The following is a 25,062-nucleotide window of genomic DNA, read 5'->3' on the forward strand; positions in this document are numbered from 1 at the left end:
TATACTGTTACTACAATAGTATTCAGTTACTACCACAATGTTTATACTATACATGTAGTCCTCGACTTAGAAGAGCCCAAAATTTCTATTGTTAAGTGAGACCTTTGTTGTGACTTTTGCCCCATTTTACAACCTTTCTTGCCACAGTTGTTAAGTGTATCATTGCAGCTGATTAGTTAGTAACCAGTTAAGTGAATCTGGCTCCCCCTTTGACTTTGCTTATCGGAAGGTTGCAAAAAGGGGATCACAAGACCTTGGGACACAGCGACAGTCATAAATATGAGTCGCCTGCCAATATTGATCACATGACCCTGGGAGATGCTGCGAAGGTCGCAACTGAAAAACGGTCATAGGTCACTTTTTTCTCTGCCATTGTAACTCTGAACAGTCACTCAACAAACTCTTGTAAGTGGAGGACTGGCTGTACTCCACGCTGCCCGTTGTCCTAGGATGCTCTGTGGCCGCTGCCTCTCACGTCACACACGCCACACGCCCTGTGCAAACTGGTGCGGGGTCTCCAAGAAACAGGCCATCCTCTACTGGTTTGTCCAAACATGGTTCAAATTTACGAGGGCCTCAAAAGAGGTTTACTTGCTGTCCTTGCACTTACAGCCGTCACGCCACCCCTGCGCCTGTGGGGTTGCAATTTGGGCACTTGGCAACTGGCTCAACATCCAGCAGTCACAGGAGCATTTGTGGCCTTCCCAGCTAGTTTCCAACAACCAGTGACAACTGGCTGAGCCGGAGTCATCAAACAATCGATTGTGCTGATCTGCTTAAAAACTATAATAAAAATGGCCGTAAAATTGGATTGTCATTGGATTGTGATGACTCGTTTTATGACCACACCAACTTACAATGGAAATTCCAGTGTGATCATGATCTTATCTCTGATTACAACTTTTTCAAAAAGCTTAAAAACATGGCTCTAGAGTACGGACATTGTGACTGACAGCAGGCGGCTTTGAAATGAGGGTGCAGCTGATTGAGCATATCTGCATTATTTTTTAAACATATTTTTTTAAAAAATACACCTACATATAAAGCTATTTATATGGAGCGGTCAGTTGTAATAAAATAAGCAAACAAAGGATAGGTTACACTATATACAGACATATTTTCTTTACAAAATGTGGGTGCCTACCTACCTCCTGCAGTGATTCTCGGGGGCTTACACAGATCAATAAAAGCAAAGGTTAAGATCAAAAATACCACCTTTCCCCTTAGGTGCCAGTCCAGAAGGCTAAAAGGTAGGGATCCCTCGAATCTCAGGTGGAAAGCTATTCCAAGGAATGGGGAATGCCTTCCCCAAAACATCTCCTGCACACCACCACACTCCCTCCCCAATCCATGCACCTTTCCTAACCCATACAGTACATTTGAAGCACACGCACACACACACACACACACTCTTCCCAATCCACACCATCCCTGACCTGCATGGTACCTCTTGCACACTCCCAAGCACCCCATCCCAGGGACCTTTCACAACCCACACGGCCCCTCTGTGTTCCCCCATGGATTCTTCTTGCCCTGTGCTGCCCATTTCTCACACACCCCCAAGCATTCTTCCCACCTACGTAGCACCCCTTCTGCACCCCGATATTTTTCCTGAGCTGAACCCTGCACACCCCTTCACTCCTCCTCCCACCCAGCTGCAGCCACTTACCTGCCTGTTGGCCTTGGACTTCCTGCTGGCTTCCCCACTGACCCGCCCTTCAAACTTCCCACAAGCAAAGTAAATGGGGATCTTGGCAGGAATTTGAGGGAGCAAAGGAAAGGGAGGATGAGGAAGAAAAGAAGGATGAGGGAGGGTAGATAATGACAGAATGATGGAGAGAGACGGAAGAAGGCAAGGAAGGAAGATTTCTGATGTTCTGTGCCAGCTCCCCACAAGGATACTCAATGGGGATGCCGGAAGGAAGGTCCGAAGTAGCTCCTCACTCCCACCTGTAGCCATTCTGATCTTCTGTTTAGGGAAGGAAATATCTATGAAACCGTGACCCAAGTGGTTACAGGTTGTCTGGTTTATTTCTGAAAGCTTTTGTTAGTTTCTTACTTAATTTATACATTGCCCAACTCCCAACAACCTTTTGAGGATTCTCACTCATACTAGGGATGAGATAGCAGCAAGGAGAAAAGTGGATGTTTCCAGAGCATGCAATGAAGAGAAACGGAGGCAGCCTATCCTATTAATAAACTCCTGCCACCTTTTCAAGGTGGGTCTGCCCGCCAAAGCTAGTGGGAAACATTCTGGCTGTTTACCTTAAAGCGGCTGGTGAAAAGCTCCATCTGCAAGGCCGTCTCTGGGCTGCCGTACAAGCCTTGCAGGGCAAGGAGGCACCTGAGCCGGACCTCCCCCTGCTGCAAGACAAAGCCTGTGTCAGAGCCAAAATCAAATAAGGTCTGAAAACTGCAAAGAGTAACCCCAAGTCTTTCCCTTTCTACCGAATTTGAACTTGTCAGCTCTGACAAGTAACCCGACCAGCATCAGGTTCAGAAAATGGCAAGGGCAACAAAAATGGTCACAAATTGTTCAATCGAGAGACATCTGACCCTTAAGAAGCAAATTGAGACAGCATGATAACCTAAATGGGCATATCCTAAGTTGTTCTTTATTACCATACAATGCACAACACAATGCAGGACAGCCCTGTTACTGCAAGGCCAGGAAAAGGGAGAATACAAGTGACTTAATGGGCAGAAAGGGATAGACAGCTCTCCATGGGGGGGGGGGGTTGAACTCAGGGAGGGGTTTCAATTTTAGGAAAAGTCCTCACCTCTGTTTGAACTTCATTCTTCTCTCAGTCATCACAATCAACACACAGACACAGGGGGGGGGGGTGTTTGCTGAAGGGTTTTGTCGTATAACAATCCCGATGCATGAATCAATGTACAGTAAAAAAGGAAAAAAAACCCTACAGAACTGGAACCACCTCTATCGCCCATCCAGCCTGGTCCTCCGCTTAGTAGAGATTTAAAGCCTCACAGACAAACGGACACCTGGCTTTTTCTCAAACGCACCCAGGAATATTAAGATCCAGAACAGAACCCTGGTCAAAGAGCATCGTGTTTCCTTCGGAGTAAGAATAGGAAGGAGACCACCCCTACTCTACGGGACTTGCAGTTCCTTAAGGAGGAGGCTGCAGCAGGAAAATATACACCTCTAAGACCCCAACCCCTTTCGCTTCTAGATGTAGGGGATGGGATACGAAGCATTCCTTGCCGACTCAAAAGATGAGGAGGGCACCAGGACCAAGCCTGGTCAGCAGCTTTGGAATGAGAAAGAGAACTGGATCACGCCGTACAGGCAGTCCTCCACGTATCAGGCCCAGAATCCGTCGCTGAGCGAAGTGGTGAGATGTCATGTGACCGCTTCACTCAGTGACCGCCACCTCAGATCTCCCAGTTATGGCCATCAGAGCAGTAACAGTGCTTCCTTCCTGTGTCAGTTATTGATGTAACTGGGACGGCTGGCAGCATCCCTTCCCTCCGTACGCAAAAGGCCTCACTTCAGGCTCAGGCTGAAGTGCTGCAGAGGTGCCTGGGTAGGATGGGCAAGGAAGAGCCACGACGGGCGCCAGTCCAAGAATTTCTTCGTCAGGGTAAAGAGGAGTGGGCAACAAGGCCACTCCGATACACCCGTGTGCTGAATTAGCACCAACAATCTTAAGAGGACGACAACAGCGTAGCTGCACTGAGCATGTGAAAGAGACCCTTCGCAACATGCAAAACACTTTTTCAAATCGTTAAAGCACCCGGACTCCAGAGGACAGGAAGGCCTGGAGGAACATTGTCCATGGGGTCGCGATGGGTTGGACACGACTTTGCAGCTAACAACAGTAATCACAACAAAGCACCCGTGTCTTTTGCAAAGCAGAGGCAGCTGGGAGCATATTTTGAAGAAGTGCCCATCTTGAAAGAAGTTGTGGCTGCTTTAGCCCTTCCAAAACAGGCAGGCTATGTGCAGGCTCTCCTCTGCTACAAAGCATCTTGTTCAAATGTTTTGCATAGCTCTATTCAAATAAGCAGATGGGCTCATGATCCCGGAAACATTAATTAGGTAACAAGAGTGCCTTAAATATCTTGCATAAACTTTTAATTCCTGAATGTCCTACAAATATTTTTTCTGCAAGTGTCCTGGCGACCCACCTTGTCATGAAGAGTCCAGCCAATGTATTTGAGGTAACCGTCAGTTAGGAAGGAGGTGGCGTAACGTCGTATCCACTCCCCCATCTCTCCAATGCAAATGGCACGGATTTCAGGTACGAGGTCCCTTGGAAAGCAAACAACCGGGATAGCAATCGGGGTCCAGATCCTGAGCCTGCTGCTTTCACACATGCCCTGACGCCACTCACCGATAGCGATGAACGAAGACTCCCTTGAAGAGAGCGTTCATCAAGGTCTCCAGCTCTTCTTGCTTCTCCTGGAACTAAAAACAGGTGAGTTGCTGGCAGAGAGATAATAACCGTCAACAGTTGTCTTGTTTATAACTTTTAGAAAGGTTTAGATAAGATATTTATGGTTTTGAACACTGTAAAACTGAGTTTGAAAGAGAATTGGATATCAATGCCGAACATACAATTGCTAAAATGTATAAACTTATTGGGATTTGAAACAAAAAAGGAGCAAGTGAAAAAATGTAGGCTAAAGTGGGCTAAACACTTTGGTTCCAATATACGATGAAACAATGACAAATATTTGGATAAAAGAATTGAAATTTACACCAAAAACCTCCCCTTTTGCGACCCTGCAATCCCTTAATTCAGAGTCAGGGTGACTGGATGGAGCCGAGTGTTTCCTGATCCTGACCCTGAACCTTACGTGGAGCGTTCCCAGCAGATGTTTTTTTCTCTGCGCCCTGGGAGAGAAACATCTGCCCCTTCCTAGGACTGAATTCTCAACCTTCCCAGTGGGAGGTGAGCCTCTTCACCACTAGGCCACCACGCCCCTCAATTGAAATGTATGCTATAATTTTAAAAATAATTTTTAGAGAATAATGTATTGTTGATGTTGTTGTTATGTTGTTGTTGTTAGCTGCGAAGTCGTGTCCGACCCATCGCGACCCTATGGACAACATTCCTCCAGGCCTTCCTGTCCTCTACCATCTTCTGGAGTCCATTTAAGCTCACGCCTACTGCTTCAGTGACTCCATCCAGCCACCTCATTCTCTGTCGTCCCCTTCTTCTATTGCCCTCGATCTTCCCCAGCATTAGGCTCTTCTCCAGGGAGTCCTTCCTTCTCATTAGGTGGCCAAAGTACTTGAGTTTTAGCTTCAGGATCTGGCCTTCTAAAGAGCAGTCAGGATTGATCTCCTCTAGGACTGACCGGTTTGATCGCCTTGCAGTCCAATGGACTCGCAGGAGTCTTCTCCAGCACCACAGTTCAAAGGCCTCAATTCTTTGGCGCTCAGCCTTTCTTATGGTCCAACTTTCACTACCATACATTGCAACTGGAAAGACCATAGCCTTGACTATACGCACTTTTGTTGACAGGGTGATGTCTCTGCTTTTTAGTGTGCTGTCTAGATTTGCCATGGCTTTCCTCCCCAGGAGCAAGCGTCTTTTAATTTCTTGGCTACAGTCCCCATCTGCAGTGATCTTGGAGCCCAGGAAAATAAAATCTGTCACTACCTCCATTTCTTCCCCATCTATTTGCCAGGAATTGAGAGGGCCAGATGCCATGATCTTGGTTTTCTTAATGTTAAGTTTCAACCCAAGTTTTGCACTCTCCTTCTTCACCTGCAACAAGAGGCTCTTTAGTTCTTCACTTTCTGCCATTAGAGTGGTATCATCTGCGTATCTTAGGTTGTTGATATTTCTTCCGGCAATCTTAATTCCAACTTTTGATTCATCTAGCCCTGCCTTTCTCATGATGTGCTCTGCATATAAGTTAAATAGGCAGGGCGACAGTATACAGCCTTGCCGGACTCCTTTCCCAATTTTGAACCAATCAGTGGTTCCGTGTCCAGTTCTCACTGTTGCTTCTTGACCCGCATATAGGTTTCTCAAGAGACCAATAAGATGGTCTGGTACTCCCATCTCTTTAAGAACTTGCCACAGTTTGTTATGATCCACACAATCAAAGGCTTTAGCATAGTCAATGAAGCAGAAGTAGATGTTTTTCTGGAACTCCCTAGCTTTCTCCATGATCCAGCGTATGTTGGCAATTTGATCTCTAGTTCCTCTGCCTCTTCGAAATCCTGCCTGCACTTCTGGTAGTTCTCGATCCACATACTGCTGAAGTCTAGCTTGTAGGATTTTAAGCATGACTTTACTAGCATGAGAAATGAGTGCAATGGTGCGATAGTTTGAACATTCTTTGGCACTGCCTTTCTTAGGAATTGGAATGTAAACTGATCTTTTCCAATCCTGTGGCCACTGTTGAGTTTTCCAAATTTGCTGGCAAATTGAGTGTAGCACTTTTACTGCATTGTCTTTTAAGATTTTGAATAGCTCAGCTGGAATACTGTCACCTCCACTAGCTTTGTTGTTGCTCAGCTTTTCTAAGGCCCACTTCACTTCACATTCTAGGATGTCTGGCTCGAGGTCAGTGACCACCTCATTGTGATTATCAGGGACGTTAAGCTCATTCTTGTATAGTTCTTCTGTGTAATTTTGCCACCTCTTCTTAATCTCTTCTGCCTCTGTTAGGTCCCTGCCATTTTGGTCCTTTATCATGCCCATTTTTGCATTAAACGTTCCCTTCATTTCTCCAATTTTCTTGAAAAGATCTCTGGTCCTCCCTATTCTATTGTTTTCTTCTATTTCTTTGCACTGTTCATTTAAGAAGGCATTCTTATCTCTTCTAGCTATTCTCTGGAATTCTGCATTCAATTGGGTGTATCTTTCTTTTTCTCCCTTGCCTTTCGCTTCCCTCCTTTCCTCAGCTATTTGCAAAGCTTCCTCAGACAGCCATTTTGCTTTCTTGCATTTCTTTTTCTTTGGGATGGTTTTGGTTGCTACCTGTTGTACAATGTCGCGAACCTCTGTCCATAGTTCTTCAGGCACTCTGTCTATCAGATCTAATTCCTTAAATCTATTTGTCACCTCTACTGTATATTCAACAGGGATATGATTTAATTCATACCTGACTGGCCTAGTGCTTTTCCCTACTTTCTTCAGTTTAAGCCTAAACTTTGCAAGGAGAAGCTCATGGTCTGAGCCACAGTCAGCTCCTGGTCTTGTTTTTACTGACTGTATAGAGCTTCTCCATCTTTGGCTGCAGAGCATATAGTCAATCTGATTTCTGTGTTGACCATCTGGTGATGTCCATGTGTAGAGCCGTCTCTTGGGTTGTTGGAAAAGAGTGTTTGCTATGACCATCGTATTCTCTTGACAGAATTCTATCAGCCTGTGCCCTGCTTCATTTTGCACTCCAAGGCCAAACTTGCCTGTTATTCCAGTTATCTTTTGGCTTCCTACTTTAGCATTCCAATCCCCCATGATGATAAGAACATCATTTTTTGGTGTTAGTTCTATAAGGTGCTGTAGTGCTTCATAGAACTGGTCAATTTCATCCTCTTCAGCACTGGTGGTTGGGGCATAGACTTGGACTACTGTGATATTGAATGGTTTGCCTTGGATTCGAACTGAGATCATTCTGTCATTTTGAGGATTGTATCCCAGTATTGCTTTTCCTACTCTTTTATTGACTATGAAGGCTACTCCATTTCTTCTGAAGGATTCTTGCCCACAGTAGTACACCTGATGGTCATCTGAATTAAATTCACCCATTCCTGTCCATTTTAGTTCGCTGATACCTAAGATGTCAATGTTCAGTCTTGTCATCTCTTGTTTGACCACGTCCAGTTTTCCTTGATTCATGGATCTTACATTCCAGGTTCCTATGGAGAAAAAATCTTTACAGCATCGGACTTTCCTTTCACCACCAGACACATCCACAGCTGAGCGTCCTTTCGGCTTTGGCCCAGTCGCTTCATTCTTTCTGGCGCTACTAGTACTAGCCCTCTGCTCTTCCCCAGTAGCATATTGGACGCCTTCCGACCTGAGGGGCTCATCTTCCAGCGTCATATCGTTTTGCCTTTTGGTACTGTCCATAGGGTTTTCATGGCAAAGATACTGGAGTGGGTTGCCATTTCCTTCTCCAGTGGATCACGTTTTGTCAGAACTCTGCTATGACCTGTCCGTCTTGGGTGGCCCTGCACGGCATAGCTCATAGCTTCATTGAATTACGCAAGCCCCTTCGCCACGACAAGGCAGTAATCCATGAAGGGGAATGTATTGTTGATATATGTCAACAAATAAATTATCTAGACCGTAAAAAGGCTCTTCAAATTTAGGTTGGAAATGTGAACAAGAAGGGACAGTTTGTCATGTTAGCTGGATGTATTAAAAAAAACCTAAAAAATTCTGGTTGCAAATAGACTGATTCATAGGATCTGAAACATTCATATACAATTGAGACCAGAGGTTTTTATTTGGGGTTGATGGACAAACACTTGGAAAAAAAAGTCATAGAACTGTTTCTGTACATAACTGCAGTGAGATTATTGTATGGAAGGATGCTGTCAGTTCCCTGTCTGAACGCTACCATTGGGGCGGAGGGAGGGAGAGGAGGTTAACTGTAGATTGAATAAGAAAAAGAAGTTGGAAGGGACCTTGGAGGTCATCTAGTCCAACACCCTGCTCAGGCAGGAAACCTTATAGCATTTCAGACAAATGCTTGGCCAGTCTCTTCTTAAAAACTTCTAGTGTTGGAGCATTCACCACTTCTGGAGGCACGTTGTTCCACTGATTAATTGTTCTAACTGTCAGGAAATTTCTCCTTAGTTCTAGGTTGCTTCTCTCCTTGACTAGTTTCCATCCGTTGCTTCTTGTCCTGCTTTCAGGTGCTTTGGAGAATAGCTTGACTCCCTCTTCTTTGTGGTAGCCCCTGAGATATTGGAACACTGCTATCATGTCACCCCTCACCCTTCTCTTCGTTAATTACACATACCCAATTCCAGCAACCGTTCCTTGTACGTTTTAGCCTCCAGTCCCCCAATCATCTTTGTTCTCTGTACCCTTTCTAGAGTCTCGACATCTTTTTTACATCATGGTGACCAAAACTGGATGCAGTATTCCAAGTGTGGCCTTACCCAGGCATTGTAAAGTGGTATTAATACTTCACATGATCTTGATTCTATCCCTCTGTTCATGCAGCCTAGCACTGTGTTGGCTTTTTTGGCAGCTGCAGCACACGGCTGGCTCCTATCTAAGTGATTGTCCACTAGGACTCCGAGATCTCTCTCACAGTTGCTACTATTGAGCAAGGAGTGAATGCTTTCATTTTGATGGGTCTGCAGGAGAATAAGGGAGAGGGGAGATGGGCCATCAGGGCCATCTGGATGGACTCCTTTCCGGCCAGCTCCCACCTCTTATCAAGGTTGCATCGACAGGGAATGACTTGTTATCAATCATCCAGCAGCATGGACAACATCAACACCAAGCTGAAGACGTGGTTCCGACTGATGATGATAATAGAGGCTCACAACTGCCTCAACAATTACATAAAATGCCTCACTGAGCAAAACCTCCTATGCAGCAACACCACTGGACCACAACTCATGCAAAGTTTAAACACAAACACAAGACAAAAGAAGCCCTGTCCTGCAAAGCAAGCTATCCAGACTAGTGGCCAACAACCCCCACAGCAATCAACAAGCCTGGACCAAGAACCTATCCAACCGCCAATTTGTCTCTCTCCTCTCAAGAGTTCTCAAAATACCTTCACGCCAGGGGACTGGCTCCCGATGGGCTGGGGTGCTGGGGTGCAGTTGGAAGGATGGGGAATTAGCTTAACACTTCGCGCGGGAACTTCAGATTCCGCCTGGTTTCTCTGCAATCACTTTTTCTCAGTAAAAGATCCTTTTGAAATAATGCTCGTTTCAGGGGTCATGCTTTCCTGAGTACATAGCTGAGGCAGGACCTTACAGATGCGGCATAATCCACAATGGAGGAATGGTTATGAAATTTGCTGAGATAGCTAAATTGTCTTTTTTTGATTAAGAAACTCAAGAAGCTTGGGAAATTTTGAAAAGTGAGATAATATAAAGGCCCAGTCTAGCACAATACCAACAAAGAAAAATAACAGCTCTCAAAAGAAACCAGCATGGCTGCATAAAGAACTCTCTGATAAAACTGAAAGATAAAAAGGACAAGCATAAAAAGTGGAAAGAGGGGCACATAATTAAGGCAGAATATCAGCGAATAGCCCGAGCCTGCAAACATGAAGTGAGGAAAGCTAAGGCTCAAAATGAACTAAGGCTTGCGACCAAAGTCAAAAATAACAAAAAAAAAACTTCTTTCAACATGTACAAAACAAGAAAAAAGTTGAAATGATTGGTCCATTAGTGAGGGAAAGTGGCAAGAAGGTGGCAAGCAACAGGGAGAAAGCAGAACTATTTAACTCGTTTTTTGCATCTGTCTTTACACAAAGGGAAAAACCAGTCCAATCTATCAAAAACAGTGCCATAAAACAGAATAGAAACATGTTAAGATGGGCAAGAAAATGGTGAGCACCTGTCTACCCTGTTGTTGTTGTTGTTGTTAGCTGCGAAGTCGTGTCCAACCCATTGCGACCCCATGGACAACGTTCCTCCAGGCCTTCCTGTCCTCTACCATCTTCTGGAGTCCATTTAAGCTCACGCCTCCTGCTTCAGTGACTCCATCCAGCCACCTCCTTCTCTGTCGTCCCCTTCTTCTATTGCCCTCAATCTTTCCAAGAATTAGGCTCTTCTCCAGTGAGTCCTTCCTTCTCATTAGGTGGCCAAAGTATTTGAGTTTCAACTTCAGGATCTGGCCTTCTAAAGAGCAGTCAGGGTTGATCTCCTCTAGGACTGACCGGTTTGATCGCCTTGCAGTCCAAGGGACTCGCAGGAGACTTCTCCAGCACCGTAGTTCAAAGGCCTCAATTCTTTGGCGCTCAGCCTTTCTTATGGTCCAGTTTTCACTGCCATACATGGCAACTGGGAAGACCATAGCCTTGACTATACGCACTTTTGTTGACAGGGTAATGTCTCTGTTTTTTAGTGTGCTGTCTAGATTTGCCATGGCTTTCCTCCCGAGGAGCAAGCGTCTTTTAATTTCTTGGCTACAGTCCCCATCTGCAGTGATCTTGGAGCCCAGGAAAATAAAATCTGTCACTACCTCCATTTCTTCCCCATCTATTTGCCAGGAATTGAGAGGGCCGGATGCCATAATCTTGGTTTTCTTAATGTTTAGTTTCAACCCAACTTTTGCACTCTCCTTCTTCACTTGCAACAAGAGGCTCTTCAGTTCTTCTTCACTTTCTGCCATTAGAGCGGTATCATCTGCATATCTTAGGTTATTGACATTTCTCCCGGCAATCTTAATTCCAACTTTTGATTCATCAAGCCCTGCCTTTCTCATGATCTGCTCTGCATATACCGGTAAGTTAAATATTGCTAAGCACATTGATTTGTGCTTTAAATTGTAAGCCGCCCTGAGTCTTCGGAGAAGGGCGGAATATAAATGTGATTAAAAAAATAATAGACACGGCGACAGTATACAGCCTTGCCGGACTCCTTTCCCAATTTTATTTATTTATTTAATTTAATTTAATTTTTATACCGCCCTTCTCCTGAAGGACTCAGGGCGATGTGCAGGGCAATACAATAAAATACAATATGGAGAAAATGGATTGAGTTTATCCAGAACAAGTATAGGGTTAAGAAGTTTTATGTAGCATTCGAATAAGTCTTCTTTCGTGTTTTTTTTTTAGTCTTCTATATATATTTAATAATGCTAAGTTTTGTTTGATCCTATATAAGTTAGAGAGTGATGGATTTTAGAATTTATAGCTGTTAGAATATGGTTGTTTATGATTGCTTTTTTATATATATATACCTTGTATTTAGCTCTGGGAAGTCGGGGGGGGGAGGGGGGTTGGGGGGAGGGAGGGGGGGAGGAGGGAGGGGGGGAGGGGGGAGGAAGGGGGGAGGTAGGGAGGGGAGGAGGGAGGGGGAAGGGGTTTTTTTTAAAGGAAAACTGTACTTTAAAACTTTTCAATAAAAAATAAAATAAAATACAATATATAAAAATTAAAAAATATTAAATACAACGGCCCAATTCAATAAATTAATACAATAGCGTTAAAATACCCTTAAACCCATCAGAGTGGTGGGTGGTTCTCAGTGGTTCTGTATCCAGTTCTCACTGTTGCTTCTTGGCCCACATATAGGTTTCTCAAGAGACAAATAAGATGGTCTGGTATGCCCATCTCTTTAAGAACATGCCACAGTTTGTTATGATCCACACAATCAAAGGCTTTAGCATAGTCAATGAAGCAGAAGTAGATGTTTTTCTGGAACTCCCTAGCTTTCTCCATGATGCAGTGTATGTTGGCAATTTGATCTCTAGTTCCTCTGCCTCTTCGAAATCCTGTCTGCACTTCTGGTAGTTCTCGATCCACATACTGCTGAAGCCTAGCTTGTAGGATTTTAAGCATGACTTTACTAGCATGAGAAATGAGTGCAATGGTGCGATAATTTGAACATTCTTTGGCACTGCCTTTCTTTGGAATTGGAATGTAAACTGATCTTTTCCAATCCTGTGGCCACTGTTGAGTTTTCCAAATTTGCTGGCAAATTGAGTGTAGCACTTTTACTGCATCGTCTTTTAAGAGTTTGAATAGCTCAGCTGGAATACTGTCACCTCCACTAGCTTTGTTGTTGCTCAGCTTTTCTAAGGCCCACTTCACTTCACATTCTAGGATGTCTGGCTCGAGGTCAGTGATCACCTCATCGTGGTTATCAGGGACATTAAGCTCGTTCTTGTATAGTTCTGCTGTGTAATTTTGCCACCTCTTCTTAATCTCTTCTGCCTGTGTTAGGTCCCTGCTATTTTGATCCTTTATCATGCCCGTTTTTGCATCAAATGTTCCCTTCATCTCTCCAATTTTCTTGAAGAGATCTCTGGTCCTCCCTATTCTATTTTCTTCTATTTCTTTGCACTGTTCATTTAAGAAGGCATTCTTATCTCTTCGAGCTATTCTCTGGAATTCTGCATTCAATTGGGTGTATCTTTCTATTTCTCCCTTGCCTTTTGCTTCCCTCCTTTCCTCAGCTATTTGCAATGCTTCCTTAGACAGCCATTTTGCTTTCTTGCATTTCTTTTTCATTGGGATGGTTTTAGTTGCTACCTCTTGTACAGTGTTGCGAACCTCTGTCCATAGTTCTTCAGGCACTCTATCAGATCTAATTCCTTAAATCTATTTGTCACGTCTACTGTATATTCAACAGGGATATGATTTAATTCATACCTGAGTGGCCTAGTGATTTTCCCTACTTTCTTCAGTTTAAGCCTAAACTTTGCAATGAGAAGCTCATGGTCTGAGCTACAGTCAACTCCTGGTCTTGTTTTTACTGACTGTATAGAGCTTCTCCATCTTTGGCTGCAGAGCATATAGTCAATCTGATTTCTGTGTTGACCGTCTGGTGATGTCCATGTGTACAGCCGTCTCTTGGGTTGTTGGGAAAGAGCGTTTACTACGACCATTGTATTCTCTTGACAGAATTTTATCACCCTGTGCCCTGCTTCATTTTGCACTACAAGGCCAAACTTGCCTGTCATTCCGGTTATCTTTTGTCTAACCTAGATAAGTTCAAATCACCAGGACCAGATGTATTACACCCCAAGGTTCTCAAGGAACTGGCAGATGTGATCTCAGAACCATTGAACTATATTTTTCAAAGATCCTGGAGCACAGGTTAACTACTAGAGGACTGGAAAAGAGCTGATGTAGTTCGCATCTTCAAAAAAGGAAAAAAAATGGATCCAGGAAACTACAGACCTATCACCCTGACTCAATACCTGGGAAGATTTTGGAAAACATAATCAAGCAACAAATCGCAAACACCTAGAGGCAAACAAAGTCATTATGAACAGCCAACATGGGTTGGTCAAAAACAGATCATGCCAGACAAATCTTATTGCATTCTTTGACAAGGTGACAAAATTAATGGAGCAGAGGAATGCTGTGGATATAATTTACTTGGATTTTAATTTAATTTAATTTAATTTAAATTCCATTTATATCCCGCCCTTCTCCGAAGAATCAGGGCGGCTTACAAGCTTAGCAGTAGCCTTCATTCTATGTATATGCCTGCTTATTAGGGCTTTCACACACACCCCAAGCGGCATTATTAGAAAGTCAGCTTAATTGCCCCCAACAATCTGGATCCTCATTTTTAGTAAGCCATTTGGTAAAGTAGACCACAACCTACTACTTGATAAGATAGAAAAATGTGGATTCGTAGCTGGCTGACAGGCCGTACTCAGCATGTGGTCCTCAATGGAACTGCATCCACATGGAGGGAAGCATGTAGTGGGGTGCCCCAGGGCTCTGCTCTAGGCCCAGTGCTCTTCAACGTCTTCATCAATGATTTGGATGAAGGGATAGATGGGGAACTCATCAAATTTGCAGACGACACCAAGCTGGCAGGAGTAGGCAACACTCCAGAAGACAGGCTTAAGATACAGGAATATCTGGACAGACTTGAACACTGGGCGCTATCTAACAAAATGAAATTCAGTGGTGAAAAAAGTAAGGTTCTACACTTAGGCAAGAAAAACCAAATGCAGAGGTACAGTATAGGGGGTACCTTGCTCGATAGCAACAACTGTGAGAGGGATCTCGGAGTCCTAGTGGACAATCCCTTAAATAGGACCCAGCAGTGTGCTGCAGCTGCCAAAAAAGCCAACACAGTGCTAGGCTGCATGAACAGAGGGATAGAATCAAGATCACGTGAAGTATTAATACACTTTACAATGCCTTGGTAAGGCCACACTTGGAATCCTGCATCCAGTTTTGGTCACCATGATGTAAAAAATGATGTTGAGACTCTAGAAAGGGTACAGAGAAGGGCAACAAAGATGATTAGGGTGCTGGAGGCTAAGCGTATAAGGAGCAGCTGCTGGAATTGGGTATACCTAGTTTAATGAAGAGGCAGAGGAACTAGAGATCAAATTGCCAACATACGCTGGATCATGGAGAAAGCTAGAGTTCCAGAAAAACATCTACTTCTGCTTCATTGACTATGCTAAAGCCTTTGATTGTGTGGATCATAACAAACTGTGGCAAGTTCTTAAAGAGATGGGTGTACCAGACCATCTTATTTGTCTCTTGAGAAACCTATATGTGGGCCAAGAAGCAACAGTGAGAACTGGACACGAAACCACTGATTGGTTTAAAATTGGGAAAGGAGTCCGGTAAGGCTGTATACTGTCGCCCTGCCTATTAAACTTATATGCAGAGCACATCATGAGAAAGGCAGGGCTAGATGAATCAAAAGTTGGAATTAAGATTGCCAGAAGAAATATCAACAACCTAAGATATGCAGATGATACCACTCTAATGGCAGAAAGTGAAGAAGAACTAAAGAGCCTCTTGTTGCGGGTGAAGAAGGAGAGTGCAAAACCTGGGTTGAAACTTAACATTAAGAAATCCAAGATCATATTTGTATCCAAAAGGCTTTAACATTTTTACATGTCCACCGTATAAGATAATAAGTTGCCTCTTCACTACCACATCTCCAACACTTAGGTAGTTGATTTGAATACATACATGCTAACTTTTTAGGATCTAAATGCCATCTATAAAACATCTTATAAAAATTCTTTCTTAGGTTTTGTGCTTGTGTAAATTTTACATTTCTAACCCAAATTTTTCCCCAAGTATCCATCATTATGGGCTCTTGAATAATCTGAGCCCATTTTATCATACAATCTTTAACTAACTCCGATTCTGCATCAATCTTTATAACAGCATTATATAACCTTTTTATATGCGATTGACTTTGATCTCTAATTTGCTTTATCAAATTTTCATCAACTTTTATTATACCAATTTTCTGATCTTTCCATCTAGCTTGTAATTGTATAAACTGAAACCAAGTCTGTACTATCTTTTCTTCAGCATATTTGAAAGAACAGCCACAAGAAAAATATATTTTGGAATGGAAAAGATGAATTAATTATATTCAAAACAAATATGGGACTAAAAAGTTTCAAATAGCATATGAATAATTTTTAACAATTATAGAAGTGTTATTATAATTACTTTAGTTTTGTTATAAGGGAGTTAAAGGGTGGAAGGTTTGTTAACATTGTAATAGATATTTAGCCTATGTTTGCTTAAGATTGCTATATGTAATACCCTGTATTCTGCTTTGGGAAGTCTGGGGGGGGGAGGGGAGGGTTCATGGGGAGGGGAGGGTTTATTATTAAAATTTTGTAAAACTTTTCAATAAAAAAAAGAAAGAAAACCAAGATCATGGCATCCGGCCCTCTCAATTCCTGGCAAATAGATGGGGAAGAAATGGAGGTAGTGACAGATTTTATTTTCCTGGGCTCCAAGATCACTGCAGATGGGGACTGTAGCCAAGAAATCAAAAGACGCTTGCTCCTGGGGAGGAAAGCCATGGCAAATCTAGACAGCACACTAAAAAGCAGAGACATCACCCTGTGAACAAAACTGCGTATAGTCAAGGCTATGGTCTTCCCAGTTGCAATGTATGGCAGTGAAAGTTGGACCATAAGAAGGGCTGAGCGTCAAAGAATTGAGGCCTTTGAACTATGGTGCTGGAGAAGACTCCTGTGAGTCCCTTGGACTGCAAGGTGATCAAACCGGTCAGTCCTAGAGGAGATCAACCCTGACTGCTCTTTAGAAGGCCAGATCCTGAAGTTGAAACTCAAATACTTTGGCCACCTAATGAGAAGGAAGGACTCACTGGAGAAGAGCCTAATGCTGGGAAAGGTTGAGGGCAAGAGAAGAAGGGGACGACAGAGAATGAGGTGGCTGGATGGAGTCACTGAAGCAGGAGGCGTGAGCTTAAATGGACTCCAGAAGATGGTAGAGGACAGGAAGGCCTGGAGGAACGTTGTCCATGGGGTTGCGATGGGTCGGACACGACTTCGCAGCTAACGACAACAGTTTAATGAAGAGAAGGACAAGGGGGGACATGATAGCAGTCTTCTACTATCTCAGGGGCTGCCACAAAGAAGAGGGAGTCAAGCTATTCTCCAAAGCGCCCAAAGGCAGGACAAGAAGCAACGGATGAAAACTAATCAAGGAGAGAAGCAAATTAGAACTAAGGAGAAACTTCCTGACAGTTAAACAATTAACCAGTGGAACAACCTGCCTCCAGAAGCGGTGAATGCTCCAACGCAGGAAGTCTTTTAAGAAGAGACTGGACAGCCATTTGTCTGAAATGGTATAGGGTTTCCTGCCTGAGCAAGGGTTTGGACTAGATGACCTCCAAGGTCCCTTCCAACTTTGTTGTTATTATTATTAGGTAATACCTGTATTTATTGCTGACTGGAAACACTTTATGGGCTTTTTGTGTGAAAAAGAAAAAAAGGAAACTCATGATTTATATTTTTGATGATTAGACAAAATAGCAAAAGGCTACAATTTGGCCTCTCCATTTGAGGATGCCAAGCAGTGTGTCCTGATCCCAGGCACCCTCTGCACAGCCGGAGCTGCTGCTCCTAATCAGTCTCATGAATGAATCCAAACTGCTTCTTCACTGAATCTTCCTTCTCCAAAACTCCTTTCTTCCCTAATGTAGATGGGATGGGATGGAATAGGAGCTGGAAGGGACCTTGGAGGTCTTCTAGTCCAGTCCCCTGCTCAAACAGGAGAACCTATACCGTATCTCAGACAAGTGACTCTCCGGTCTCTTTTTGAAAGCCTCCAATGATGGAGCACCCACGATTTCTGGTGGTAAGCTGTTCCACTGGTTGATTGTCCTCATTGTCAGGAAGTTTCTCCTTAATTCCAGGTTGCTTCTCTCTTTGGTCAGTTTCCAACCTTTGTTTCTTGTCCTGCCTTCAGGTGCTCTGGAGTATGAAGGGGATTGCCCCTTGTGCAGTTTATATACTCCCCACACCTTCAGTAACCATCTCCTCCAACTCTATCCAACTACTCCATCCACCCAAATCTCCAGAAATGTTGCATCCCACCGGTCTGTTTTCCTTGCCCCTAAACGTTCTCCTTCATTTACAGCATCTCCCTTCCTTGTATTCTTTCACATCCACTCATTTCCACATACTGTAATCATAATAGTAAAGTTGGAAGGAACCTTGGAGGTCATCTAGTCCAACCCCCTGCTCAGGCAGGAAACTCTATACCATTTCAGACAAATGGCTGTCCAGTCTGTTTCCCTTCTTTACTGTAAAACTGTCCGCCTTCCAGAACGGTTTCCCGGCCGTCACCAATTCCCAGGGGTTGGCTCACAATTACTAAGTTGCAATGGAAATGAAAACCCTTCTACATGGGCACCACCCACTGCTCAAAAGTGGAGACAGGCACGCTAACCACACTTGACATGCAGCATCCAGTTTTGGTCACAATACAAAAAGATCTTGGGACTCTGGAAAGAGTGCAGAGAAGAGCAACCGAGATGAGGGGTCTGGAGGCTAAAACATATGAAGAAGGGTTGCAGGAATTGGGCCTGTCTACTCTAATGAAGAGCAGAAAGTCTGGGGGGATAGCAGTGTTCCTATACTTGAGCGGCTGCAACAGAGAGAAGGGGCAGGCATTTTCTCCAAAGCACCTGAGGGCAGGACAAGAAGCAACAGATGAAAACCTATCACGGAGAGAATCAACCTAGAACTAAGAAGAAATTTCCTAACACTGAGAACAATTAACCGGTGGAACAGCTTGCCTTCAGAAGTTGGGCATGCTCCATCTTCCGGAGGTCTTCAAGAGTTGATTGGACAACCATTTAACTAGAATGGTATAGACTTTTCTGCTTGAGCAGAAGACCTCCAGGATCCCTTCCAACTGTTATACCTTTACTGTTCTGCAGCAATATGCAGACTGCATCAGGACAGAAAAAAAATGGAGCAGCTTATCCCACAGCTGATATTTTGGCATGCCCACACCGGCTCCCCTTCCTTTGCAAGATGAGGTCCTGGAATCTTCAAAAGATGTGTGATGGGTGACAGCTACGTGGGGAGTAGCCAAAACCCCACAAGCCTGGAGCGGGGGTGGGGAGGCTGCAGCATCCTTGTGATTGGTCGTAAAGACAAATGACCGCAGGAGCGCAGCCAAGGCCATAACTTCAATACAGGGTCATATGTAGTCTTTTGAGAGGTCAGTCGTAATTTCAAACAGCCATTAAGCGAAAGGTCCTACCCCTCAGGACTACCCATAGTTAAATTTGTTAACTTGAAAATGTGCTACCTGACTCCTCCTGATTTTCAAGATAGACCAGTGCCTTAATTAATTCCACTCAATTCATGCTCCAGGACGAGGTGGGTTGCCTCCCAATGCACAGAAGGAACCAGCAGTGATGGCAAAACTATTCTCAGTAATATGATCAAGAACTCCCAAAGGTCCAGTGAGGTTTCAGATCGGAGCAGAACCTTCGGGATTGGAACCCTGGACCGCCTGGTCCGGCAGTCTGTTCTCAGAGTGACCAACCAACTACACAAGGCAGCCCACTTATCTCCCGGCAGATGGCTTTCAGAGGCAGTCCCGCTGCTACCAAGACTAGGACTGATTCTCATGATTTCCATGAATTGGCCCAAAGTTTTATGAAACCAAAACAGGGAGGAGAAGCCAGGAGGCTACAGATGCTGTCATCACAATGACTCTTCTTGGTGAAGCCCTCAAAACAGGTGATGAAAAGCTTGAAGGGCCATGCTGCAATTAACAGCAGTCAGCAGGGGCTCTCACAAATTGTGCATGATGAATGGTGAATATTCGTAGCTCACAGTTGAAGTGGGAGGTCCTCCATGCCAAGCTTGCTTTTCTTGCAGACATTTCACTACATCATCAGTGCTAGCAAGGAGTAAGGTTTGCTGCGCTTCTTTTACATTCTGGTGGCTCGCTCTGTCGGAGGGGGGAGGTGATCCCGGTGGCTTCTTGGCTGGGGTATCTACCGTTAGCTTGGCTAGGGTATTGTTTGCTTCTTGGTTTTTTGATCTAATGTTAATGTTGGTGTTAATCTCTGCTCATCTGGATGCTGGTGAGGGGATCTTGGTAAGATGAACTTTTTATCTTCTTCACATCCCCTCAACGCATGTCCTTTTGACAGCTTGTGCCGGTTGTGCTACACTGGGTTGTGTGGTCAGGCACTTTCTGATGAACTTGCTTGGATATCCATTTTGTTGGAAGGTGTTGTATAGCTGATGTTTTTCCTGATGTTCAGGTTTGCTACAATGTGTTTGTGCTCATCCAAATACAGGTAGTCCCTGACTTTACAACAGCAGTGAAGAAAGTGACTTTTGACCGTCTTTTCACACATGGTCACATGATCAAAATTTGGAGAGTTTGCAACTGGTGTGTATTTATGACGGCCATGATCCTTTTGCAGCCTTCTGATAAGCAAAGTCAACGGGGAAGCCAGATTCACTTAACAACCATGTTACTAACTTAACAACTGTGGCAAGAGAGGGGTAAAACTCAACAACTATATTGCTTAGCAATGGAAATTTTGTGCTCAATTACAGTCATAAGTCAAGGACTCTAGTGCTGACACAGCTTCTCTTGTGGGCAGTTGGGTTGTTGCTTTGGTAATGGAATACTCGGTCGGTGTGGGTGGTTTTGCGATAAACTTGTGTTCCTAGTTTGCCATCGCTGTCTCCGCTGAGGAGGATATCCAGGAACAGGAGCAGGTTTCGGTTTTCTTCTCTTGTGAATTTTATTCCTTTGAAGACGACGTTGATGGTTTTATGTATGTTCTCTTTTTATTATGACAAAGGTGTCCTCTACATACCAGATCCACACTCTGGGTTGTAAATGTGGGAGTGCTATCGATTCCAGATGTTGCATTACAGTCTCCGTTATGAGTCCTGAAAGTGGTGATCCCACAGGAGTTCCTTTTACTCGTTGATCTATTTATTCATCGACTTGAACACAGGTGGCTGAGCAGAGGTTGGTAAGATTCATGATTCTGGGCATTTCCACCTTGGTGCATTTGGTTGGGTTGGGGTGCTCTGGAGAAGAACTTTCATGGGATCCCTTGGCTAATTGTGGGCCGATGGATGCGAAAAGGGCCCTGGCATCAAATGAGACTATGACTTCATCCTCACCTGTTGTCACATCTTTGATTCTTTGGAGACATCGAGTAGGAAGCTTATAAGACTATTCGCTTCCCTGTGAAATGCCCAACATTTTTTTTGTTAATTCTTCTGCGATATTTTTAGTTGAGGTCCCCATTAATGATACAATTGAATAGTGAGCTATGTCCAGTTTGTGTGTTTTGGCCATCCACAAAAGGGTGGAAGGTTAGATCCACTATTTTTTATCCGCCACTGCTCCTCAATCTCTGCTCATCTGGATGCTGATAATTGGTGAGGTGTTTTTGGTCTTTTTGTGAACTCTTATCTTCTTAATGTCCCCTTAATGCACGAAGGAGAGCATCTTTGGAGAACCTCTATCCTTGGCTCTGTGGTTTGAATACTAATTATTAATAACTTGGTGAAGTTATTTATGGAGTCTGTAGCCAACATTAAGCTGGGAAATATTTTAGATGGAAGACTGAAGAAGAAAAAACCTCCACAGACTTGAGCGACAGCCCTGAGCAGGGAGAAATATTCTGCATCTAAGTAGGGAAAATGGAGGTGTAGTTATTAAATGGGGGGGAAAAACTGGCTTGGCAGTAGGAGGACACGGGAAAGGGAATTAGCGTCCTTGTCTACCGCACATCGAACGTGAGATGGCAGTGTGATGTAACTTCTAAACAGGTAAATCCACCTCAGGGCAGGTTAAAAGGTACACAAAACTTAAAACAATGGAAAGAACTGTTCTACTCTATCTTGTCCCGATGGCCACACCCTGTTTGGAGGTCTATGTCCAGTTTTGGGCACCAATGTTCAAAAAAGTAGTGACCAAGATTGTGAATGAAGCAGGAGCCAAGTCTTTTGAGGGTATGCGTAACCTATTGAAGGGAGCCACTTGACACCAGTTTTCAAACACCTGAAAAGTTTCAGAGAGATGACAGAACCGACATGTTCTTTACTGCCCTGGAAGGCAGGACCAGGACCAATGTGTTAGTACTATGAAGAAAAAGTTCATCAGAAGGTAGTTCCTCAGGGTAAGAGGCATTGGCCACTGGAACAGGTGGCCACATATAGCAATGAGAGGCTGGATAGTCATCTCTCTGAAACTATTTGGTATCCTGCACAAATTAGGGATTAATGACCACAGGGGTCTTGGAGGCTAAGCAACAAGATGTAGCCAAACAAGTCCTTTAACTGGCATTTTAGCTTGCATAAAAGAAAATAAGAGCAGTCTTCAAATAACTCAAAAATTGACACTCAAAAGAGGAAGTGCACACACAGTTTTTCCTGAGAGGGTGGGACTAAAACCAGTGAATTAAAAATTGCAAGTTCGAAATTAAATGTTGCAACAACTATCTGACTATACAAAATGTAAGCGAGTGGAACAGACCACAAGGCAGTTCTTTTCCTTTGCCAAAGATCATAAAAATATAGGCACCGTTATATGTTTATCAGGAATGATACAGTAGTGGATGCTGTGCTGAAAAAGGGGTTAGACTGGATGGTCTTTGAGATACCCTTAACTTTATGATTCTGCGAATGAACAAAGTACAGCTAAAAGTTGTCTTTATCAGGCTCCCTGTCAGATACTCACCTCCTTATGTTTCTCCAGCAGCCCTTCCAGCTTCCCTGAGGCCCAGCAGCCCAGTCCCTTGGCCCGCTCAGTCTCATATTGTCGCTGAGCGTTGTCTTTCTGCATGCTTACACTCAACGCCACGTGCACCAAGGCCGTCATTAGCTTCATAGCTGGAAGGGAAGAAAGGACCACACAGCACGGAGAATCCCAAGCACCAGGAAAGCCACAAGGGCCTCTCTTTTGCCCCAATTACTGCCCTACCTGCCAGGGTGCTGGTGTGACGGAAGGCACGCACTTGAGAATCGGACATGCCGGTCAGGAAGGCAATGAGACCATCCATCAAGTATTCATCATAAACGACGTTATGCTGGGCACGGCGCACAAGCACCGCTATGAACTCACAGAATCCTGTACGGAAACGCCGCCACGTGGGAGTATTCAGCAGCAATGGGTACTCGGCTGAATCCTGGCATTGGGGGGTGGGGTGTGCAGAGAAAGATCCATTAGAATCAACGGTCCCCCCCCCTCTCTCCCTCTGTGTGTGTGTGTGTGTGTGTCTGCCACCGGCTCCCTCCACGGGGAGCCTCCCAACCCTCCCCACGCCCCCTCCCCTCTCACCTCCGCGAAGGATTCGGTCAGGCCTTTGATGATCTCCGAGTTCTGCAGGCCGCGGAGCATCTCCACAGTCACGACTCCTGCTGGGCCCAGAGAAAGGCGGCGGGGGGGAGGAAGAGGAGGACGATCCACCCGCCCCAGCTCCCCCCGCCCCGGCTCCCCCCCCCGCACTCACCTCGGCAGCCGCAGGCGCCCACCACGAAGTTCAGCAGCTCCGCGAAGCCCCCGGGCCGGTCCCGCTGGTAGCCCTCCAGCCACTCGTCCACCAGGGGCTGCGGGGGGGGAGGGGAGGGGAGAAGAGGCGGGGCTCGAGGCGGGAAAGGCCCCCCCGCCCCTCCCCCCCACCGAGGGCGGGGGGAGGGGAGCGCGGCCGGCGCCCGCCGGGTCTCACCTCCAGGGCGCTCCTGCCGGCCTTCACCGCCTCGAAGAGGCCGCCGGCGGATCCGGCCTGGCCCGACGCCCGCGGCCTCGCCCGCTTCGGCACCTGCGCCGGGCGGGAGGCAGAGCCGCCGTCAGCCACCCCGCGTCGTCCTCGCCCGCCTACCGGGGAGCCGCGGCGCCGGGCCGGCCGCTTGGCGCGCCGTCCGACCGTCGCCTCCGTCTCGACGTCGCTGCCCGAGTCCCAGCCCGCGCCGCGCCCCGGCTCGCCCGACGCCGCCGCGCTCCCGGCGGAGGAAGAGGAGGACGGCGAGGCGGCGGGCGGAGGGCGAGGCGGGCCGGGCCGGCGCCTGAGCGCCATCGACGGCGGGGACGGCGGGAGCAGCCTGAGGGGAGCGCGCGGAGCCGCCGGCCTCGTCACGTGACTGCCAGGCCGCCGCCGCCGCCACCTGCCCTGCACGCGGGGGACCTCCCGGCCTGCGCATGCGCCGCCTGGGGCGGAGGGAGCTCTTCCCGCTTTGCCCCACCCCCCGCCGCGTCTGGAAAGGAGCCAAAGCGGCGCCGCGAAGGAAGCGGCCGCTGGGGGGGAGGGGCGGGCAAGGGGGGGGACCCTGGCAGACCCCCCCCTCCCTGCGGGTCTCCGCGGGCCGACGTCGTTCCGCAGAAGGGGCGAAGGGGGCGGCCCTGAAAGCTCCCCGGCCCGAGGAGCCTGGGGGTCGGGTGGCCGCCTTGGGCAGACTCTGCCGGGCCGGAGACCCAAAGAGGGCCCGGCCGATCCATCGCTGAAGCGGCTTCCCCCGGAGTGGCCGGCAGCCGCCCTCCGGCGGGCCCTGTGGGGGGTGGGAGAGACCGAGGGCCCCGGGCCGTCCGAGGGGCTCTTCCTGCGGAGTTTCTCCCCCCCCACACACACACCGTTTATTCTCCTCTCGAGCAGAGCCGGCTTCTCGTCCCAGGAGCTGCTTCGGCTCTTCGACTGAAGGCGCCTGTTTCTGGCCTTGTGAATGAAAGCACAACCACGGGTACGTGGAGATTGGCAGAGCCTCCCTTCGTGCCCCCAGCCCCACCTCACAGAGACACAAACCCTCCATCTTATTACACCCTGTGAGCTAATTGCACAACGCACCGGCCTCGCAAGTCAATCGTGCGTAAAGTTTATATTATTAAGTTTATATTATGCTAAATTATTTCCCATTCAAAAGTGAAAATGAAAAGGCCTCTCGTAAAAGGTGCCTTTGGTAAAAGCCCCTTTCGAAGGCCAACAGGTCTGGGTTTCTTCTGGCGTACAAAAATATAAAAATGAAAATACTGGGAAACAGAAAAGAAGTTGGAAAAAGGAAAGAAAACATGGAATGATCTACGGAGGTTCTCCGTCAGCCGGCCCTGCTTGTCCCAAAGGTGCTTTTTTCCCCCCCTGAGGCAACTGGACTTTCTTGTTTTTCTTTGAAGATGTTTCGCTTT

General features: G+C 46.0%; 1 protein-coding gene across 1 annotated transcript in view; it reads right to left on the reverse strand.

Moving 5' to 3' along the window:
- Nucleotides 1–23,965, reverse strand: part of STAG3 (STAG3 cohesin complex component) — a gene marked incomplete at both ends in the record, with an annotated part of 44,510 nt that extends 20,545 nt beyond the window's left edge. Inside the window, 9 exons of the mRNA XM_083358212.1 lie at nucleotides 1,670–1,750; nucleotides 2,266–2,364; nucleotides 4,153–4,276; nucleotides 4,359–4,432; nucleotides 22,630–22,781; nucleotides 22,873–23,077; nucleotides 23,230–23,306; nucleotides 23,402–23,498; nucleotides 23,618–23,965. Coding sequence (XP_083214338.1) covers nucleotides 1,670–1,750; nucleotides 2,266–2,364; nucleotides 4,153–4,276; nucleotides 4,359–4,432; nucleotides 22,630–22,781; nucleotides 22,873–23,077; nucleotides 23,230–23,306; nucleotides 23,402–23,498; nucleotides 23,618–23,965 — 1,257 coding nt within the window. The remainder of the gene's footprint in view (nucleotides 1–1,669; nucleotides 1,751–2,265; nucleotides 2,365–4,152; nucleotides 4,277–4,358; nucleotides 4,433–22,629; nucleotides 22,782–22,872; nucleotides 23,078–23,229; nucleotides 23,307–23,401; nucleotides 23,499–23,617) is intronic.
- Between the last annotated feature and the right edge of the window lie 1,097 nt (nucleotides 23,966–25,062).

The sequence above is a fragment of the Vipera ursinii genome (genome assembly GCF_947247035.1).
Source record: "Vipera ursinii genome assembly, chromosome: 3".
NCBI lineage: Eukaryota > Metazoa > Chordata > Lepidosauria > Squamata > Viperidae > Vipera > Vipera ursinii.